The sequence below is a fragment of the Megalops cyprinoides genome, chromosome 9, assembly GCF_013368585.1.
Source record: "Megalops cyprinoides isolate fMegCyp1 chromosome 9, fMegCyp1.pri, whole genome shotgun sequence".
Taxonomy (NCBI): domain Eukaryota; kingdom Metazoa; phylum Chordata; class Actinopteri; order Elopiformes; family Megalopidae; genus Megalops; species Megalops cyprinoides.
In genome coordinates this window covers 37,597,082-37,618,218 of record NC_050591.1, presented here as the reverse complement: position 1 = coordinate 37,618,218, position 21,137 = coordinate 37,597,082, and the positions used below count along the sequence as shown (strand labels likewise).

The window sequence follows — 21,137 nt, the reverse complement described above, 5'->3', positions numbered from 1 at the left end:
TCCATCTTTAATGGATTTATTAAGAGCAGTTATGTTTACATTCTGTTTCATAATTGGCTATATAGTCAACGTGCACCAGCGCCAATCATCTCTACCAGCTGTCATGTAATGTCACGGCTGATACAGCCAGAGATGCTCATTCAGTCCTTGTTTAGTGATGAGAACATGACCCCTTTTTCACTACCTCTCCTTGACCCAGCTATTGCCTACAGCCCTACAATCCCTTGAAATCATTCTCCATGAACTCCTTTTGCATATAATGACAGTTTTTTCATGCCATCAATCTTCTGTATGTCCTACTGTAACCTTCTGTGTTTCCATTACATACATTATATGATTTTTTCTTTACTCACCAGGCAGTTTAAATGAGTTTAAGTTATAATTAATTCCTCTTCTTCATATTATTATTAGCAGTTTATCTATCTATATATCTATGCATCTGCATTGGTATGCATATTCCTCCTGCAAGTTATTAAAATGTGTAAAGATCTACCATACTCACATAGCTACATATTGTACACATATGTGTGTTGTGAGTAATTGGGGAATCTGTAGATTCCATAGGGCAGTCTGTTCCATAGCAATAGTCTGGCATGGCATAGATGCCCAACAGCAGTAAATGTCACTACAATTATATCTACAGTCATAACACCAGCTATTACACTTCGCAATTCAATTATTCATTGTTGTAGCTTGTGCTTTCACTGCCATATAATCGTACATTTGCTGATTTCTGCCTTTGTGTCTACTGGCTATTTCACACTTGTCTAAGCTCTCCGTTATTCTTCTTTGTGGGGGAAGAATTGTAATGATAGATTTTCCACAAGAGCAAAGAGCCAAGTGAGATTACCTTCTACAACAGACCCAGAAATGCATCTGCAAGCAATTCAGTCGCATTGAATCTTGAGTTTGTCTGATTGGTTGTGCAAATTGTGCATTTTCTTCCACTTGCATTGTGTCCACTCATAGCCATACTAACCATTACTGATCCGAAAAGCCTTTGCACTGCATGATCGCCAACAATGTGATTTCTATATATTTTTGACCGCTGTTACTATTGGACACAAAATACACATCGCTCCATGTTTCATGGGCTTGGTTATGTTTATCTTTTCATTATTTTCCTTATTTGCTCTGGTTATCGTGCATATTAATGTAACACTCAGCATCATAATTGAGGGAATGAAACGCCATCCAGGTTTTAGCACTGAAACACTGGCTCCCATCTGTATACCTTTAAACCTACTGTAAAATGTATTTATAGCATAGACCATATAACATGCCATTAGTATAAAGTTACACAGCAACACTCTGATGAAAGTTCAAAGGAACTGAAACATATTAGTGAACTGCCTGTTTTATTTCTTGCACAAACTTGCCATGCAAAGGCGTTGCAGTATGAGGAGATGGCATGACATGGCCTTGAAGCTTCTTACTCTCTGACGGATACTGCAGATGCAACAGAGCCTCAATTAGACGCCAGCTCTGTTCTGACCCCTGTGTTGTGCTCTTTCAGCCACGCGTGACGACGCCCTGTGCGTGATCGCAAACCCCGCCTTCGTCGTGTACTCCTCCATCGTGTCCTTCTACGTTCCCTTCATCATTACGCTCCTCGTGTACGTGCAGATTTATGTGGTCCTTCGCAAGCGCCGGAAACGCGTAAACACCAAGCGCACCTGCCAGCCGGCCGACGTGGACACCAACGCCACCCTGAAGGTGACCCCGACGCCGCAGAGGGGACGCTACAGACACAGAGCACTGCACCAGACACAAGTCCTTTCATTCAGCAGTCCATCAGCATCAGCCGGATAGAGCACAGCAAGCACTATGTCGCAAAGTGCAGTAAATTACTCAATATTATCTGTAAAAATCACATGCCATAACAAATAAAATTTGATCAGAATCAACGCCAGTCAGAAGAGTAAGATATTAACATTCAGCTTAATTGTAATGGAATGGTCTCTGTACAACTTTAAAACCACAGAACCAAAATTTTAATACCTAGCCAATACTGTGGCTACTGTGATTTAATGTACTTTTTGAATTTAAGCATCAAGTATGGAGCAACCAAATTACACCAATGCAGTAAATAAGATATTAAGTGTAGAGAATTAGGACAGTTGGAAAATATTCTTCCCAGATATGAAGTTAGGTGACCTGCCAAATACATAGGCGAAATTTGATCTATTCCTGGCAGAATTCCCTGAACTATATGCCACGAGCCTCAGACCAAATAAAATATTAAAGAAGTGAAAAGAGGCAGCTTGGTTCCAGCGTTCTGCTGAATGCGGAGTAGTGGCATTCCCCGCAGCTAACAGCAAGCACCCTGGCTCCACATGCCATTTACACGTTCTACAGTCTGCAGGAACTCATCAATTACTTACACAGGGCCTGGGACCCACTAAAACATTTGGCACAATGTGTTTGCAATACTCTTTCCAACAACTTTCCAACAGCTTGGAATAAAACAGCATTTTACCATGGTAACATGGTCATGTGGTTGCATACGCGTAGACTGCATTCACAACAATGGGAATCTATCATTATGAATAGCCACAGAGCAAACTTAAATAGGCATTAACTGCAAAAGGGTTGAGCGCGTAACTGCATTGCGTAACTTGCGAGCCTGGAATTTTCTGTTATTTTGAAGATAATCATCACAAACAACAGGTGTCTTATAGTGGCCTAGTCAAACTCAGAAAGGCTTCCCTGGAGGCAAGATTAAGATGCTTTACTGATACATATTAGAAGTAATGAAGACAGCTATGCTGTACAGAGGCAGTAATTTTAAAGGATGTCCTTGGCTTGGTGTCTCTGTGTCTTCAGGCCCTTAGCTGATGCCTCATGAAAGTTGCTATGCAACAGTAATTACACCCTGCCAAACGTCACCTCTGTTTCTTTGTATTGATTTGATGGCAGTTTCTTTGTAATTGCACAGCACAGATCAATGGTCTCAGCAGAGGAAATATTAATGGGTGAAATAACGCCGCTTCCTTCAGCTCTTCACCGTCAGAGAGGCTCTGTGCCTTTGTGTGGCTCACAAAGAGGAAGTGATGTCGTTTAAATAAACATGCAGTTAGGAGAGGGGGGAAATGAATCGATTCTGGGACCTGTGTACGGTGTACTCTTGTAACAACAGGCTCACTCCTCCGCTGTACTGAGTGTGAACACGTGACACCTGCTCATAAGACTGTGTGAACTCACCGAGGTTACAGTCTCCGGTGCTTTGGCTCCTGTTGGAGGCAGGATGTTTCTGCAGGAGATTTCTCAGCAGCAGCGGTGGGGTGACCTTGTGCTGTGTCTTCCTGTGGTGTCTTCCCAGGAGAAATGCACCAATCCGGAGGACGTGAAACTGTGCACCGTGATCGTGAAGTCCAACGGAAGCTTTCCTGTCAGCAAGAAGAAAGTGGTATGTCAATAATCCCACTCTCTCTAACAGACAAATATCAGCAAATAGCAGGACATCTGTCTATAGAAGCAAACAATGTCACCTTCATTATCCAGTCATTTAAATGATTAAAAACAGATGAAGATTAAAACCTTATGCCTTTCAAATAGGGTTTAAATATATGATGCAAAACTAAAGAAAACACACACACAGCAAAAAATATGACGTTTTTCTTTATTTTACTTTACTTTTTCTTTACCTGACTTAAGTAAGTACCAGTGGTACCAGCAGACCATTGCTGTTTCCCTCTGCCCAATGTCAGTAACCCTGGGACTCCCCCTGACTCATTATACACACTGTAACGTAAACAGTGAGAGAGGCTCACTGCACGTCCAGGTGTATTGTAATTTATTTATTTACTCAGCCCTTTGGTGCCAATAAAATTGTAAAACAAAATGCGCCATAACAGATTCCCCTGAGCAGACAGACACACTGACTGACCCTGTGCCCCCCCTCTTTCTCTCAATGGCAGATCTTCATTCAGGAGGTTGTGCAGCGAGGGGAAGATGCAGAACTGAACACTATGGCTGGTGCCAACCCTCCAGAGAGAAAGAGACTCACGTCCACCGCCCAGCCAGCTGTGCCCTCCACCCCTAACCCCTGCCAAAGCTCCGCCCCTCCCTCGCCGCCTGAAAGCCCGCTCAAAGCAGAGAAGAACGGACACACAAAAGGCCCTCAAATCCCCAAAGTTGCCAAAGCCTTTGAGACCCAGGCCTTGCCCAACGGCAAAACCCGCTCATCGGTAAAGACGCTCAGCAAGAGGAAGATCTCACAGCAGAAGGAGAAGAAGGCCACTCAGATGCTGGCCATTGTCCTGGGTGAGTCTCGAGCATTTTGTTTTCATTTCAGCTGACGGATTAAAATGAAGATGGTTTTGTCCACTGGTATTTATGGAAATATACAGAATATAGCGCAACTGAAGTGTCACCTTCAGCATAACAAACATTTACTAAAAGAGTAATCCCCTGTGTTATTTGTTTTTTTTTTTTTTTTGCTGTTGAACACAAATCAATTATGAGGAAAAACTTGCATCTTAATGTGCAAAATGAACACCACTAGGTGGCAGTATTTTGCATACTTGTTTCACTAAGAGGAATGAACCAATATTAAGTTGATTGGTGTAAATTGGACCCATAGCTTTTCAGAGAAGAGTAAAAACACACAATTCACACAATGTAATTATGTGCAAACTTCACTGTGTCCAATATGCTCATATAGATTTCCTTTGATCATTGTTGTGTTGTTCAGTGTTTTTCAGCAACTTTAACAATTGTTGCACCAATTTTAAAATCTGATTAATTACTTTGTTAGCTACATGATGGCTCTGTCCATGTATTAACTTTAGAACTAGGGATGTTAAAATGACTTTTACCAGGAAATCAGAAGAATGAGAGATCTAGCACTTTTTATGTATGAAAACTCTTGGTAGACCATTACCTTGATGCTCTCATATTCCTTACATTTTATTTGTAAGTGTTGTGATAGTAAGAATCTTACAAACACAGTTTTCAAAAGAGCAATATGCAGGTATGCAGACCTCCATCAGTGTAAGGATTCATCAGGAAAGCCTATAATGTCCTCTGTGTAGAACTTCATTCTTTATGATAATTACGTGGAGACTGAGAGCATGGTTACCTTGTCCTTGTGGAAGGGTAAAGGCACAGGTAATGGGGGGGAGTGATGATGAACTGTACATCTGTGATGACTTAATTGAATAACCTGGGAATAATTGTACTATGAGCAGTAATGTTTACCGAACAGAACGGTGAGCTGCACTCCATGTGTAGGATGGATTAAATTAAATTAAAGATCTGGGGAAAGACGCACATTTTCATAGCTCTGAACTGTCTGCTTGTTTTCTTGCTCTCGTTTCTCAGGTGTGTTTATTATATGCTGGCTTCCATTCTTCATCACTCACATTTTAAACACTCACTGCACAAAGTGCCAGGTCCCGGCCGAGATGTACAACGCCTTCACCTGGCTGGGATACGTGAACAGTGCGGTTAACCCCATCATATACACCACCTTTAACATCGAGTTCAGGAAGGCCTTCATCAAGATACTCCACTGCTGAGGATAACATTCACAGAAGCAAAATGGAGAGAGCAGCCAGTGTCTGGATTTATAAGACAGCTGATCCGAACAAGGTCAGCGCAAACATGTGTCCAGCTCATACTGTGCCTTCAGATGAGGTGGTATGAAGAGACCTTTCGCAAAAGACGGCTCATATTTCATAATTCAAAACATGTTTCGAGGGATATCCATTTCTCATTTGAGGAGGGAAAAGTCCAGGGTCAATGGATTCAGCATCCTGGTGGACCACACTGCCGTAAACGGGAATGAAAATTGTCTTCAGGGAATTTGACAATGAGAACTGAACTGGGAGAGAAGTTTGATTTTTGTTAATATTATGGATTGATGTTGTTATAAGCACAATGGGCAGTGGGGTTCAGTGCTTGAATCCACAAGGCCACTTAGGATGTAAATGGACTGTCTCGGCTGGGAGAAGATGTGCGGTTTGTAGGTGGACATTGTTTTTCTGCTGTGCCAATTTCCTGATTATTGATGTGGACGGACTGAGTTTGCTGGTCGCTGTCTGGCTGGTTTGGTTTGGGATTCACTGTATGACATTTCTAGGAGAGCAGCTTAGAGAGAGGTCACCAATTCAGTATTAATTTCAAGGACAAATATGAATGATGAATATGAATATGAATATGAATGGTGAATATGAATATGAATGGTGAAAAAAGATCCAAGAGCTTTCAAGCGTGCAGCAACACCAAAAATAAAGGATGAACGAATAATCAGATCTGCTTGTACCCCCCGGAAACCCACAAACTGTGACTGGAATGGATAAATCAACATTACCTCTTCATAAAGATCACAACCCAGGTGGCTGAAATGTGTCTTAATACTCTACATTTACATTTATTTATTAACCTTTAAACTGCTGTATATGCTCGCTATAAATGCATTCAATTTATATATTGCAAGGATCAATAAGCCCGTGACAAAAATTCAATGCATGTTGCATTGTTCCTTCACATAAATTCTTGTCTTATGAATGTTTGTTTTTGTTGTACAAAAATCCAGAGAATGTATAATAAATTAATGTAAAAAATGTATTGCATATTGTACACATTTTAGTGTGTTTTATTGTACTTGTACAGACTACAAAAAGGAAAGAGAAGATATTTGGTTGCTGGATCGCAAAGTATATGCACAGTCTGAAAAGGAGACATCGTTGTATTACATAGATGTGTACATCCTGAAGATCAATGTTCAATTGCAAAAACACAAAGATTTGGGGGTGTTAAAAAACAAACATGGTGCATTACAAGGAGAGATATTTTCATTACCCGTTATAGCTCTATGAATAATTGATAATAATTGAATAATAAAAAGAAGCATTCAGGCTGACTGTTAAAGCTACTAAAGGAACAAAATGTGTGTCTGCTATATACAGGCAAACTTCACTCTTCCTGTTTCTTCAGAGTCAGCTCTGATCATGTCTGATCATGTCGAGTATTAAGCCAATATGACAAAAAAAAAAAAGATGAAAAAAAAATCAATTGAAAAATTATAATGTGCCTCCCCTTTACTTTGTTGCTTAATTATATTATTATATTATATTATTATTACTATATAATTTACAGAGAAGGACACAAGTGCAATTTTATATAGGTATTTATCTGTACAACCAGTTAACCCTTTGAAGAGCACATCCATAGTCAGCTAGCTAAGGTTACTTTGTAAAGAAAAGTTTTCCCCAAGTTATCCAACTCGGGGGGTTGAAATGATCGCGGTAGCCAGTTCGCTAGCTACATAAGCCAAATATAACTTTTAGAGAAAACTATCAATCGGCGAAGAATAAATTAGTTTTTAAAACTAATAACAAGCTTAGAAATGATGGGAGCAACGTCGAATGAAATAACAAACACAACGTAAAAGTGCGTTAATGATGTCACATACTACAACTTATTCAGCGCAGCTCAGCAGCTGCACCGTAAAATGCAGAAATATGCAGCCTATAAAACTCCATGGTTAATGTATATAATAAATGTTAATGAAAGTAAGCGAAGAATGTTAAAGCATATGGGGTTTGGCAGGTACGGTGAATGTAGGGTTCCATGCCTGTGTTTATAACATACTCTTGGAAAATGAAAGACTGAGAGTGAGTGTACGGTTGCCAGGTTTGTACAAGTATAATAATTTTGTATTAGACTGTACCCTCATTTTTAAAGTTTTCTTTGAAAAATCACGTGTAATAATCCTGTAAATGATCACAGACATATATTCAAAGCTTTATTATTTTCATAAAATGAATAAAGACCTAAGTCAGTAGTTACTGTACATAAATACACTAAGGCTAAGAGTAATATAAAAACTCTTTGAAGACCAGATAGTCATAATTGTGAAATCAATGTATTTCTTTGTTATGCATTTTGTAAATGGTAAAGTTTCCTGATCACTCACTGGTATTTGTGGTCAGCAATTTGTAAAAAATGTTCATCTCACACATGACCTGAATGTTCAGCATCAAGCTTTTGTGTTGTATGCAGATGCTCTGTATGTATACATCCCCCTCCTGCTAACTGTGCATACAGTGTAAATAAAATCAATGTCAAAGCTATTCCACCTTCTCTGCCAGTGTCTACTATTGAAATCTAGGGAGAATACCCACATACTCCACTTGGAGGTAAGTCATGTGACCTTTATAGTGCTTTACATGCTGTCCTCTTAATGACAAGGGGAAGAAATGTGTCACAAATACAGTAGATTATTTTGTGTGGAATGCAAACTGCCTTTTTTAGCTTTATTATCTATTGATGACCCAGGAGTCCACGGTAGTGGGCTGGGTGAGCCACCCTCTGCTCACTGCTGTATCAGCGCTCATGACGGCACCAGGTGTGAGAGAGCACTGCCAGTCACTGCCCATCTCCCATGATGCAATGCTGTATTTGTGCAACAGGCAATGGATTGTATAACACGCAGCACTATTGGAGGGGCGTAGGTCCTTACTTATTTAAAAGCCTTTAATGAAAAGGCTTAAACACTGAAACCTGATTTAACTGATTAATCGATGGTGATTAAAAGCAAAGCAAGGTGAGGAAGTGCTTGATGCGGAAAAACCCAAATTTCAAGATCTAAATATAAATTGCTTGTCCCAAAGATTACAGGGAGTCTGAAGGGCTGGTTTGAAAAGTTTTAAAAACCTGTGTAAAATGTTCACATTAAAACTGAGATTCGTGGAAAAGCAAAAAGAGGGCGGCCAGCCATGCATCCATGAGGAGACAGAATTTTTCAATCTCATAAAAGAACATTTAAAGCACTGTTTTTAGTATTTATATACTATATTATATACATAATATCACATAATATCTTTCAATTTAGGAATAACAAATCTTTGAAGTGAATATTAAATGTGTACTACTTCATAGAATGGAAAAAAAAGGAAAATGCTAATATCTGGACCATCCAAGTAATCAGGGGGCCTCCTTTTATCTCTTACAGTACAGGACAGCCCTCTCCAATAACGCAGTACCTCCGTAACTTATAGACACTCATTCAATCACATTTTTTGCCAAGACCATCTACCCCCAAAAGATCACGAGGATCATTTTGTTTGGTCAAAATATCCACAGAAACATTCCAGTTAATCAAAATCTCTCCAGTGTGCACACAACCAACAATTTTCAATGGATCAGAAGTGCTCAGGTGTCTGCACATACTGTCTGCTGAGGGATTAAACTGAATCCACCACAAATTCAGCCTTAAACCAGGGAAAGCCACAATATTTCTCCTTTCTGGGAAATAAAATATCACATTGGATATGAGCAGGTTTGAGGGCTGAGACAACACTGACACCATGGTGTTAGTGACACGCAGCAGCTGGACGTGACTCTTAAAACTTCAATACATTTCACTTCCTTTGCCCAAGCTTTGAACCTCTGAGATGTCTTTGTGTGGAAAAACGATCCCAAATAGGACAGCGTAGCCCTGCTTCCTGCAGTCAGGACTCTGCTCAGCTCACGGCAGTAACTCTGATCAAAGAGGCAGGGGATGCGGATTAGGGAGAGGAGGGGAGGGGTTTGCTTGCCCCCACTGGAAGGCTGCACGTCTTGGCTCTTAAAGAGCGCAGAAAGCTGAAAATCTGAAGGAGCTCACAGCAGCGCTGAAGTGCCCTGCATGAGTAAACATTAGAGAATGGACTGTCAACTCATTTCATGATGCAACTGGGGGCCAATTCCAAAGTCTGCCTCACAGCGGGGCAGCCCCTCCAAGGCGCAGGACTTCCTCTGAAATCACAGCCAATCGGAATGGAATATGATGAGACTGTTACTTACTCAAGACCAGAGAGCAAGTCTGTCAGTGCGATGCATAAATACATTACTGATGCTTTTCAAGAGACACATCATTTTATGTTCCTCAGTGAATTTTGGTGAAATTTGTATGCATGTTCACATATTGTGCATGTTTGAAAGATCTGTAAGGAATACATTGAGACATAACATGGTAATATGATGCTTTGATTAAAAAGTAATGATAATATCTATAAAGCTGGTTACCTGAGGATGAAGTCCAAGGTAAAGCGTAGTGAGGCAGAAGCCTGCGACATGTAGCTCTGATGTGTGCTGCTTACTGCTCTGGGACAAAGTAGATTTATATTTACTCTGCTGATGCAATGCTGAGTGCTGCTTATTCATTGATGTGATACTCACTTGCTGAGATTTGGTAGCTTTCATGTATGATTTAATGAAGACTTTGAAGCATGACACACCTTTACATTTACACTTATTCATTTGGCAGACGCTTTTATCCAAAGTGACTTAAAAGTGAGGTAGAGAACAGCACAAGCAAAAAGCCATAAGGCACCTCAAACAGTAAAGTTCCCTAAGCACGTGAAGAGCAAGAAAATTCATTTTCAGACTGAAAACTGAACATATTCTATAGATAACTTTATTTAAAGCATTGGTTCTGCAGTATCCTACATTAAATAAACTCAAAGAGCACTCATCATTGGCCAGTATTTTGGTGTATGATTAATGTGGCTATGAATAATATGTAATTCAAAAGAAAAAAAAAATTATATTGTCTAAATTGTTAATGTAGTGGGACAATCATCATTTCAGTGATTTTTTAAGATAACTAAAACATGTAAAAGATCACCAAAGGTCACAGGCTGAGATCCTAATGATTTCCAAAATCTTTGAATTGATGAATTAATGATGATTAACTGTGACAGTAGTTGCCGTTGTGGTAGTAGTAGGCTGTGAGCATCTATTTGTCCTGCAACAGAATTCCCATATAGTGCATGTGTAAGAGAGTCTGAGAGGCATCACCAGTGGGGAAACACTCCCCATGCAGCCTGCATGCCTCCCCCAAAGCCAGGCTGCTGCCCCTCTCCTGCTGCCCACAGCTGTCCTCCGAGTGGCTCCGGGGCCCTCCCAAACGGGACCTCTCCTGCAGCCAGCCCCTCGTCTCCCCCTCCCGGCTCATAGCGCCCCGCTTCGAGCCCGCACACCCTCCTCACACTCCCACAGAGGTTCCAGCTCCAGCACGGTCATGTCTTCCGACGTCTCTCAGGCCAGCGGAGTGTCGGCCCTTAACGACGTCTCTGTGCAGGGGTTTCTTCTGCTACCTCACCCGCTCCATCACCTGCTGCTATTAGCATTCTGCAGGCCGCCGCTACACGTAGTCCTGCACTCCCCGGGGGAATAATGTGCTGCCGTCTTGCAGGCAGGTCTGCTGTTCCTCTCTGAATGGGACCCGCGGCTCCGCTGGGGACTGCCAGACGTCCTGTTCTTCCCCAGGGTCCTCCTGCGCAGCTCTGAGAGCCCGAGCAGCACACTGTGAGAGTGGCTGGCCTTTCGATCTTCTCTCAGCAAAACAGCACTAAGGGACCTGTGAGAATACCACAGACGGCCCCTGAATGCGCAGTGTAATCTTGTTGGTCTGCGTCTGCCATAGATCTGCCCACGAGAGCTTCCACAGCATAGCTCCCGCTGTGTCTAAGCCCCTTATGGCATTGATCAGTATCTCATTTTCCTCTCCTCCGCTGCTCGTAGCTCATGCCCCTGATGATGGACAGCTGCCGAGCTGGGAGGGCCGTGTGGAACCAGCGTGTGTAGGGATGTGTGTTTGTGTGTAAAAGAGGAAGGAACGTCCCTCCGAGGTTCTGCTGTTGGGTGAGGCAGGGGGCAGGATGCTGCCCTCTGCAGGATCAGCTGGGGAGCTGCAGGAGATGGACCACCCAGGTCCCGCCTTTCTACGAAATAATATGCTAATATGCACACCCAGGGGTGTACTGGGAAAGAAATTCAACCCTGGACTTATCCTCTAGGTCCGGCCCGGGAGGGGGGCTTGGGAATTAAAGTATATTCAGCTACAATTCTCAAGTTCTGTCTACAACTGAGACTACCTCTTAATTAGTTAATGTGCATGGACTTTAATGAATGATTATATTCTTCTGAATATACATCACGTAGCTAGTTTTATATCATTGCGTAGGCTATCATATGCAGCTAGCTAGCTAGGTACAACTTGGACTTCAGCGGTCCTGAAGTTCCCTTTAACCCACTAGGTAGCCAGCTAGCTAGCTAGGTAGCTTGCTTGCCTTGATAACAGCACACAGCTAACGCTGAAAACTTGTCTCATTTTATTTAGCGTTAGTTAAAAAAAACAGCGATGGCAATGCAATATTTTACTTAGGTTAGATGAACGTGTTGTTGGAAATCTTATGCACCTAAACTCTGTTTGAACTAATCATGACGTGACTTAGTCAGTGTCAAAGTAAAGGATTACATGCAAACGTGTGTCATTGAAAACTGCTGTGCAACATGCCTTAACAGTGAATGCATTGATGAAATTATGGTATCTTGTTATTGAAATAAACATTCATTTCTCAGTTCTCCCAATTGAACCATTTCATCAGATGATAAGCACACAGAGAGGGCTGGTAAAAACTTTTTTATGGATTTTTTGATGGTCCACCGGCCCACCGATGCGGCGGCCCACTGGGATTTGCCTGATGGCCAGTACACCACTGTGCACACCATGACACAGTGATGCAAGTGTGTCCCAGAGGCACCACACTTTCTCCCTGTGGTCTGGTCTGAGATAAAAAAAAAAAAATGCTGGCTCCTTGGTGATGCTTGCAGCTAAGGACAAAGTGCATGTCAGTTCAACCAAATAAAGCCTTTTCGCAACGGAGCAACAGCAAAGCGCCTAGCTGTCTCTGAATGATGCTCCTGGGACAGAACAAGGCCAGAACTCCAGCCGGTATCATTCTGAAAGTCTGTGTTAAAGCTCTTCTGAGGATTGCGCTAAGGGCTAAATGGTGAGAGGGCAGAGAGTTCAATAACACTGTAACAGCTAAAACTGCCTCAGAAAGAACAGCAGAATGCAATGTTATTAACAGGCAGTGTTTGAATATGATGTAATGGAAGAAAGTAATTTTGAAGATGAATCACTTCAGTTCAGATGTGAGAATTGTTGAGGTTTACTTAAATTGAAACAGGAACTCGCTTAAGGACATGTCTAGGGGCTCGGATCGTTAATAAGGTACTGGCCATGCTTTATTCCCCATTAGAGTTAAGGTCTAAGCACATCCGTCTGACAAGGATGTCTCTTTGATAATAAAATATTCTGACTGAAATAGATTAAAGCAGGTCTGATTTCAAAAGCATGCTTTTATTGTTCTCCTCATGGCATCAGTGCAGTTGTTGTGGTGTAAGAAGCGAGACCTGCAGAAAGCACTATGATGACATCAGTACCTGGAGATGCTCATCTGTGTTTGACTGCTGTTTAATGAGCACTAATTCCTCGTGGTTCATTTCAATTACCATAACATTTCAACAGGCTGCGGAGTAATTGTATTTAAAACACGCTCACACACACACACTCACACACACACGTGCATCCAAACACGTACACGCACACACACATGCACGAACATGCACATACGCGCTTGCTAGCTCGCTTACACACACATACACACACACACACACACACACACACACACACACACATGATGGATATGCTGTGAGCATAGTTTGTCAGTGATCTCCTGTTGCTTCCCATTGTATGTCTTTATTTTAGTGACAGCTCCATCCTTCTCCTGTGAGGGAGGCTTTGCTCTGTGTCTCAGAGGACCTGCATGGGCTTCGTCTCTCTCCCTCTGCTGTTCCCGCTCTGCCAGGAAGCAACTGGGAGGTCACTCCGTACAGAGGCCATTTTATCCCAGAGTTCATTACAGCTCCAAACCTTGAAACATACAACAACAGATGTGTTTACACCCCTCCAGACAGAAACCTGTTCCTGAGTGCTGCAGTATGGTGCTGTAGGGGAAATCATTGGCATGGTTTCATTACAGGTGTGTCATAACCTATGGACTGACATTGATCTGTTCAACACATAAACTGGACTCTCTTATAGTGGAAAACAGAACTTGTGAGGTCATCTGACAAGGAAGGAGGAAGCCACAGCCTGTAGGGAACCAGTGTTGGGCTGTGCAACCACTCCTCACAGGCACTGTGGACTGTTTACGGTGTATATTATTGTTATGTCAAATACAGAAGTGGTTACGTAATGTTCAAGATGCTGATTGGACGAGGCTGGTATCCTAATAGCTAAATGGTACAGTCAGCCCCAGGTCCCGTTATTTTTTTGCCAGCTGAGGCAAAATCATGGTTATCGGGTTATGATATTCTGAGATTTGACCTGCAGCTGTTAAACTCCCCCTCTGAAACCTTGAGTTTGGGTTTTGTTTCATATTTCCCTTTTTTAGCTAGTTATATAATTTACTTACATCATGTTTCCTTTATACCATCTTCATTCATTCATTCATTCATTCATTCATTCAATTTTGTTTGTCTTCTGTGTTTGTTATGTCCATTCCAGTTTATTTCCTTATGTTCCCCATTCATTGATTGGTCAGCGTCTGCCTTATTTGCAGTTAATGCTTTTCTTTTAATGATTACACCGCTGTCTTGTCTGAATTTTGTATTGACAAGCTGGGCAGTGCAGACCTAAAAGATCTCACAGGATTAAGTTTGATTTGATGCAGACTTTTGCTGTCCGCGATAAATAAGCCTCACTGAGGATAGCTGTATTCACTGCATAACCGGGGCTGTCTGAGGACAGACATGTTCCCCGTGTAACTAGTGTCCTCCCTGAGGATTTGTGTGTTCCCTGCATTCTTATGAAGTATTCTGAGAAACAGTAGCGAGGTTATGAGATATTACTGACGCTATGCAGTACAGTGCAATTATATTCCCTGAATGAGCAGCAAGAGCACATTTTTAAAAATTCCCCTCATGTTTGAATATCTAACTACCTAATCCCCCTGTTTAACAAACAGGAAGGCCCTTGAGGCTGTGATGCATCATGAATATTGGGTCAATATTCATAACTAACCGTGGCCATTCATGCGTTTTATGGGTTATTATACAGTTCATTCTGTGGACTCGTGCCAAAGCTGCACAGGCTCTTTCACAGGGGCCGGGTAACCTCGCTCCACCTGGTCAGAGGACCTTCAGCGGGAGCACCTGAGGACACGGAACGACAAGCAGAACAGACACCGCCGGCGTCACCTCAGGCCCAACGAGGCCACACCAAGAACGGATTAAACCGAATAAAGAGCGGTTTAAAGAATGAATACCATCATCACAGAGAATGCAGCGGCATGATTTCAGGAGAATTTGAGGGACTGGATCAGAAAATCTCATGAATAGTTACACGTAAGTTGCCAACATCCCCTCCCAATCTACAGTTCTAAATTTTCACTGCAAGGATTGCAAGGTTTCATTTCAATGTATTATGAAAACAAACCCTTTTCATCCCGGCTAGAAAGAGCATATGGATACTATCACCATGAGGAAACTGAATCATTCCATTTGAAACTGTTCATAAACTGAAGGTATAAACAGAGGAAGTAACTGGGGTCTCTGCAGTCCAAAAGTGACAACTGACAATTAAGTTATCATGAAGTTTGCATTTTAACTATGTTATTACACTGTCACTAAATATGTAATTACTATGTTATTCCAAGTGTTGCAAGAGTGCTGCATAACTGATATGCTGTCACATGTTGTTGCATTAGAAAGGGACAGTGTAGCAGTGTAGCATAGTGGAAAGGAGCAGGACTTATAACCAAAAGGTTGCCAGTTTGATTCCCTGCTGTGCCACTGCTGCTGTACCTTTGGGCAAAGTACTGAACCCAGAATTGCCTCAGTAAATATCCAGCTGTATGAATGGATAACGGGCAAAAATTGTCATCCATGTAAATTGCACTGGCTAAGAGCCTCTGCTGAACACCAATAATGTGATGGAATGTTAATTCATAAAAGGTTGGTCTGTGGCTGGATTTAGGGTTGGAGTGGAGTTGAGGTAGCCTTCCCCTCATACTGGGTCAGAGGTTATTCAGACACTGTGGGTATTTCTTATGAGTCTGTCCAGCAACAGTGTGACATGGTGTTACAGAGCAGGGTTCAGGACCCAAAATGTTGCTGGACCTGTTCCCATGTTGTTGTTTGACCATTGAGCAAGACACCTAACCTTAAATGCCTCAGTAAATATCCATTTATATACTGTAGCTGTATAACGTGTAAAAATTGTACTGTGCAAGTTTCTCTGGGTAAGAGTGCCTGCTAGGACAACTAAAGTAATGTGATTATGGAACCCACGCACTGAACCACATTTGGTACCATGTGAGTGCTGGGCTTTGTAATGACACTGGAGTGGTCACTGAGGGACAAGCCTCAGTCCTCAGCAGCTGGGAGGAGGTCCGCTTTGGGTGGCCGTACTTCTTCCAGAGTGCTGGAAGGCGGAGTGCCTGGAAGAGCGTATGCGTGTGTGTGTGTGTGTGTGTGTGCGTGTGTGTGCGTGCGTGCGTGTGTGTGTAAGAGAGAGAGTGAGAGGGAGAGTCAGTATCTCTGTCAACAGCAGCATGATCAGCTCAACAGCTCAGTGTGAGAAGCTACTTCAAACCTGCACCCCTTAAGGCTGGCCGGATGGCTAACACATGAGCGCTGGTTTGTGGTGCAGAGGGATCTGCCTCATGGAGCCGTCTGAGCTCATCTTCACAGTGCGCTGGGGACCCATTCAAATTTACCCATCAGCAAGCTCCTCTGCCGCCTTCATCAAACATAATAAGAAATGTCAGGTGTAGGTCTGAATCTTATAAACCTGCCACAGTATCCACTGAGACCGCTGCTCTGCTTCAGAGAAGCACATTAAAATGCATTATCCAGCAGATGCTTATATGATCATTCTAACATTACCACACAGATGACTATACAATCATCCTATAATATATCAGATTGTCTCATTCGAGGATAAATTTAATGTAGTTCAGGGAGCGGGATTATATTGTCACTAGCTGTATGATGAGGATAATTCATCATTGCTTCAGAGAAAATTTGTTCCCCCCCCAAAAAAAAAGAAAATTTTTTACATCAGATTATTGTGAGGTACCTCCCTAGATACTAAAAAAATAAACAGCAAAAAGCATCTTTACATTATCACTAAAGAAATCAATCTGCATCCTATACATTTACAGCCAATGAAATATTTAAAAGAATACTCTGTGACTCATGCAAGTGCAGTGAAGTGATGCAACAGAAGCCCATGAAAACACCAGCATGGTGTTTACAGAGAGAGTTCCTTAAAAAGTGTTGTGGGAAAAAACAGGGTAACGTTATTAGCATTAACGTTTTCATCAACAAACATAAATTTGTTTGAAATGTGTTTGTGTGTGCTCGTTGGAGGAAATCAGGTGCTTGTTTTTAGGCATTCAGCTGCATAGATACTTAAAAGAACGATGTTTCCCGACTGCGTGTGAATGCCCATCAAGCATTCAGCTGCACTGCGTGGCTCAAACGTCATCTGTACCTGAGGAAGTGTAGCCAGTTCACCCCCTCAGTTCCTCACCACCGTGGGTGCTACTCAATATCTTTTTCTACCCTCCCCTCACCATTTTGTACTAGCTTTTGCTTTAATGTGCAAGGATGAAAAGACATTAATTTGATCATCTTTTATACAGGACAGTGATGTTCTAGTCATGTGCAGAGTATACCTGAAGGTAATATGAGTGTGGGGAAAAAAGCCTATTTACATCATGGTACATCTGAATATGAACATGTGAAAGCTCCCCATTGGTTAAGGCTGCCCATTGGGAGGGAGTGGCCCAGAGATTGTGGGAGGAGTTTGTATTTCCCTGTATAAATAGTCAGGCAACCATGTCAGTGGGGTCTGTCTGAAGTACCTGAAACACTACCACCCAAAGCAATTTCTTATGTCCTAAACCTTGTTTCCCTTTCAAATTCAAATTTGACAGTTTAATGCACCCATGTCTCTACCAGCTAGCTTGAACATTGTCTGGCCAACTACTGAAACTTGGTCATGCAGAACTGTATTGTGACTCCGTGTAATGGCTTTCACTTGTGTTGTACTCTACCTCTACTCTACTCCAAGTCACTTTGGATAAAAGTGTCTGCCAAATGAATAAATGTAAATGGAAGAAAAGTGTGTTCATTTAGAGGGAGAGTAGTCATTAGTCATTACTCCTGAGTCAGCAGTCTGGGAGACCACCAGTTTAATTTTTTAAATGCAGGGTCTTTTACATCTTTTAAACCTGGTGGGTCGGCCTGTAAACTGATTACATAAATTGGTAAACCACAGAGAGCTACAGCATGACTGTTGAATTTAACAGTTACTTTAATGAGTTATTTTTCAAAACAAGTTGCAGTTGCATTGTGGTGAGTTCCAGTGTGACGCTGTCACTGAAACACCGGCTGTGGTTGTTTCTTATGAGTCTGCCCTTTGCTCCTCTCATATAATACAATAACCCGTTTCCACCAGGCAAAGTAAACATCCAATTTTCAACTACCGGATTTGTTATTGTTGGAGATGATCCCTGTAAAAGAAACCCTGCTCACTTGGAGAAAAGAGTAACTGAGTAGCATGGACATCACATATAAATTCATGTGCACTCTAGACTGTACATGAACCTTTGTTTTCCCTCAGGGCTTCTAAGCCAGGTTCTTAGAGACAGAGACATCCCGGGCGTAAAAAGCATTGATGAGCCTTGATACTGCACTAATAGCTCTTAATAATTCTGATTTAGTTAGACTATAAATATGTCACAGGTATGCTATTACGGTCCACTGTGACATGCCTAAGTGGACATTAATGTTGCTTTCAGAATTTTATTAATTGCTGCATAGGTCACGGATGGCACAGCACCTTTAAAATTCTACTCCATCAGATTTTTATGGCCATATTGTGTGAGAGCCCATAATGCAGCAGACAGAGAGGATTCAGCCCAGTGAATTAGCATTCTGTGAGCTTAGAGCTTGCAGCACCGTACCTAATTTTCCACTCAAAGCCAAAGAGTCCCATGTATTGTGATCAGGATAATTACATGGGTCTGCAAGTTATTATGCTGTGAACAAGTGACATTGTGGGTATTAAAAATGGAAGTTCCTGCCCAGATCCATTACAAAGGCGTTCATCTTGTTATTTTTCTTCTTGGATCCATTCGTATGATTTATGTTGAACAAAACCATGATGGTTGATTTGAGGAGGGCGGCCGCCTCCTCATTTGTCCTTTGCATTGCGGGAACTTCGATTCGGATCATTCTGACAGCAGAGAGACCACAATGCCCGTTATTTTTGAAAACGGCATACGAATTATTCTGATGTTCTCTCGTATTTTGGAGAATATGATGGATAGTGTTTCCTTAGCCCAGACAGATGCTATCACGCTGAACTTCTTCAGAGAATATTTGTGAATATGAATATAGACAAAATAGCACAGAATCAGATGAAAAAGTCTGCAGTCATGAATAAATCAGTGCTTTCACTGACCTACAATGCATCTCACAGTCAAACAAGACAAACTTAACTTCCCCTCAAACTATGTTTGGTTCTGATAAAATGCAAATACGTTGTAGAATGACTTCATGTCCAGTCTGTGTTTTAGGCCTCATGAAAATTTTTGAGTGTTTGAACTGCTCCTTTAATAGATTTTTATCACCCTTAAACTTTTAAATAACAGGTACATGAATTTGCAGAGAAATAATGAAATGCTATACTATGCTATATTACACTAAAATATAGAAAGAGACACTGAAACAAAAGGTCTTGCTCAAGAAATATGATCAAGCAAGATATATGCTGTCACATTGTAATCAATAAGCACATCTTTTACAGAACCTAGAGAATGACAATGGCCATTTTGAAACAATCTGTCCCTTCGAACGATCGTATCAGTCTCTGTCTTCATGTAATGTGTTGGGTTTGTGAGGTTTAGTGTGGTGAGGCATGAAGAGGCTTTGAGATTCCCATTGTGTGGGGGACTCCTTATGGTTTTTTGCTTGTGTTGTACTCCACCTCGCTTGGAAGTCGCTTTGGATAAGCGTCTGCCAAATGAATAAATGTAAATGTAAATGCAGGAATATGCAGGCGGCTGGGCAGATGCACCCAGCACCGTAGCAGGAAGCACGGGAGAACAGGAGAGGATCAGGAGAATGGGAGAGTCACTCCGGCCCCGAGCGCCTCAGTGCCCCCGCAGTGGACGCGTCAGCAGCGGCGGTTAGGTTTGTTTTTCTAATGGTAAAAGGGACAAAGACCCTTTAAATGGACATTTCACAGATCACAACACCAGAGTGACACAGACTGAATTGAGTTTGAGGTTAATCTTGCCCAGGTGGGAATAAGTATTCATCATTCCAAAGCCATCAGTCTGCGGTACAGTGGCAAGACAGTTATGCCAAAGGAAATCAAAGGCGAGTCCATTCCTGCTTTGAAGTGTAGAGGAAAAAAAAAAAAAACTCAGGGGGTGAGAAACCGCTGATTCTTATCATATTTAGAACTTTTCTGTTAAATGTGTGGGTGGCTTTCTGTACTCTCTGACATTATGACTGGCATATCAATCCCCAAAAGCCATTTCTTTGTGCTGTAGGCGTCAGCCCAGACAGCCAATCTGCAAGCCTCCCAGTAGGTGTAATTATAACAACATTTTTATTAAGCTGCGCTAGATCACTGTGTCTGTGATGGTATTTCTGATACTTCATTAACAGATGGCACTGGGTTTTCCTGGCAGCTTTTATGCTGTTTACTTTCATAATGGCAGTACTCGCCTCTTGTCTTCCTGCTGTCTGCAGTGAAGCAGCACTGAATAAAACCAGGTGCTCACCTATTGGATCCAATCTAATGGCCTGCTGTTTCACAATTGCATTATTTGTGGTGACAAATACCGTTTTAATTAGATATTGAGTGATTAGAGCCTGCTCATTTCTCAGGGTAATGGGTGGGATTGGAGGTTGTGCCAAGCCTTTGCCAGCAGCCGTCAGGTCTCCAGCTTACCGAGTTTCCTGTTTAAAGTGGCTGTGACCTATGAATGCTAAGTGAGACAGTAAGTGAGCCTGAGGACTGAGGTTTACTGCAGATATTTTCAGGAGTGAGTCAGCTATAAATCTTGAACACTTGAAAGTAAAGTTTTATTCCAACAAAACAAAACCCAAATGAGTGTGCTATTTCTGATTACATTAACAAATCAGCTCTTTAACTTCCCCATCCATTGGTTCGCTGTGTGTCAGACAAAACTATTAGGGCACTGCTGACAATATTAAACACTTAAATGAAACACTTAAATGTAAAGACAAAACTTCTGAAAAATAATAAA

At 41.8% G+C, this 21,137-nt stretch overlaps 1 protein-coding gene across 1 annotated transcript in view; it reads left to right on the top strand.

The window, feature by feature from the left end:
• Positions 1-6,126, top strand: part of LOC118782841 (D(2)-like dopamine receptor) — a 40,599-nt gene extending 34,473 nt beyond the window's left edge. Inside the window, exons 5-8 of the mRNA XM_036536437.1 lie at positions 1,517-1,716; positions 3,323-3,409; positions 3,921-4,266; positions 5,326-6,126. Coding sequence (XP_036392330.1) covers positions 1,517-1,716; positions 3,323-3,409; positions 3,921-4,266; positions 5,326-5,522 — 830 coding nt within the window. The 3' untranslated portion in view covers positions 5,523-6,126. The remainder of the gene's footprint in view (positions 1-1,516; positions 1,717-3,322; positions 3,410-3,920; positions 4,267-5,325) is intronic.
• The last annotated feature ends 15,011 nt before the right edge of the window (positions 6,127-21,137 follow it).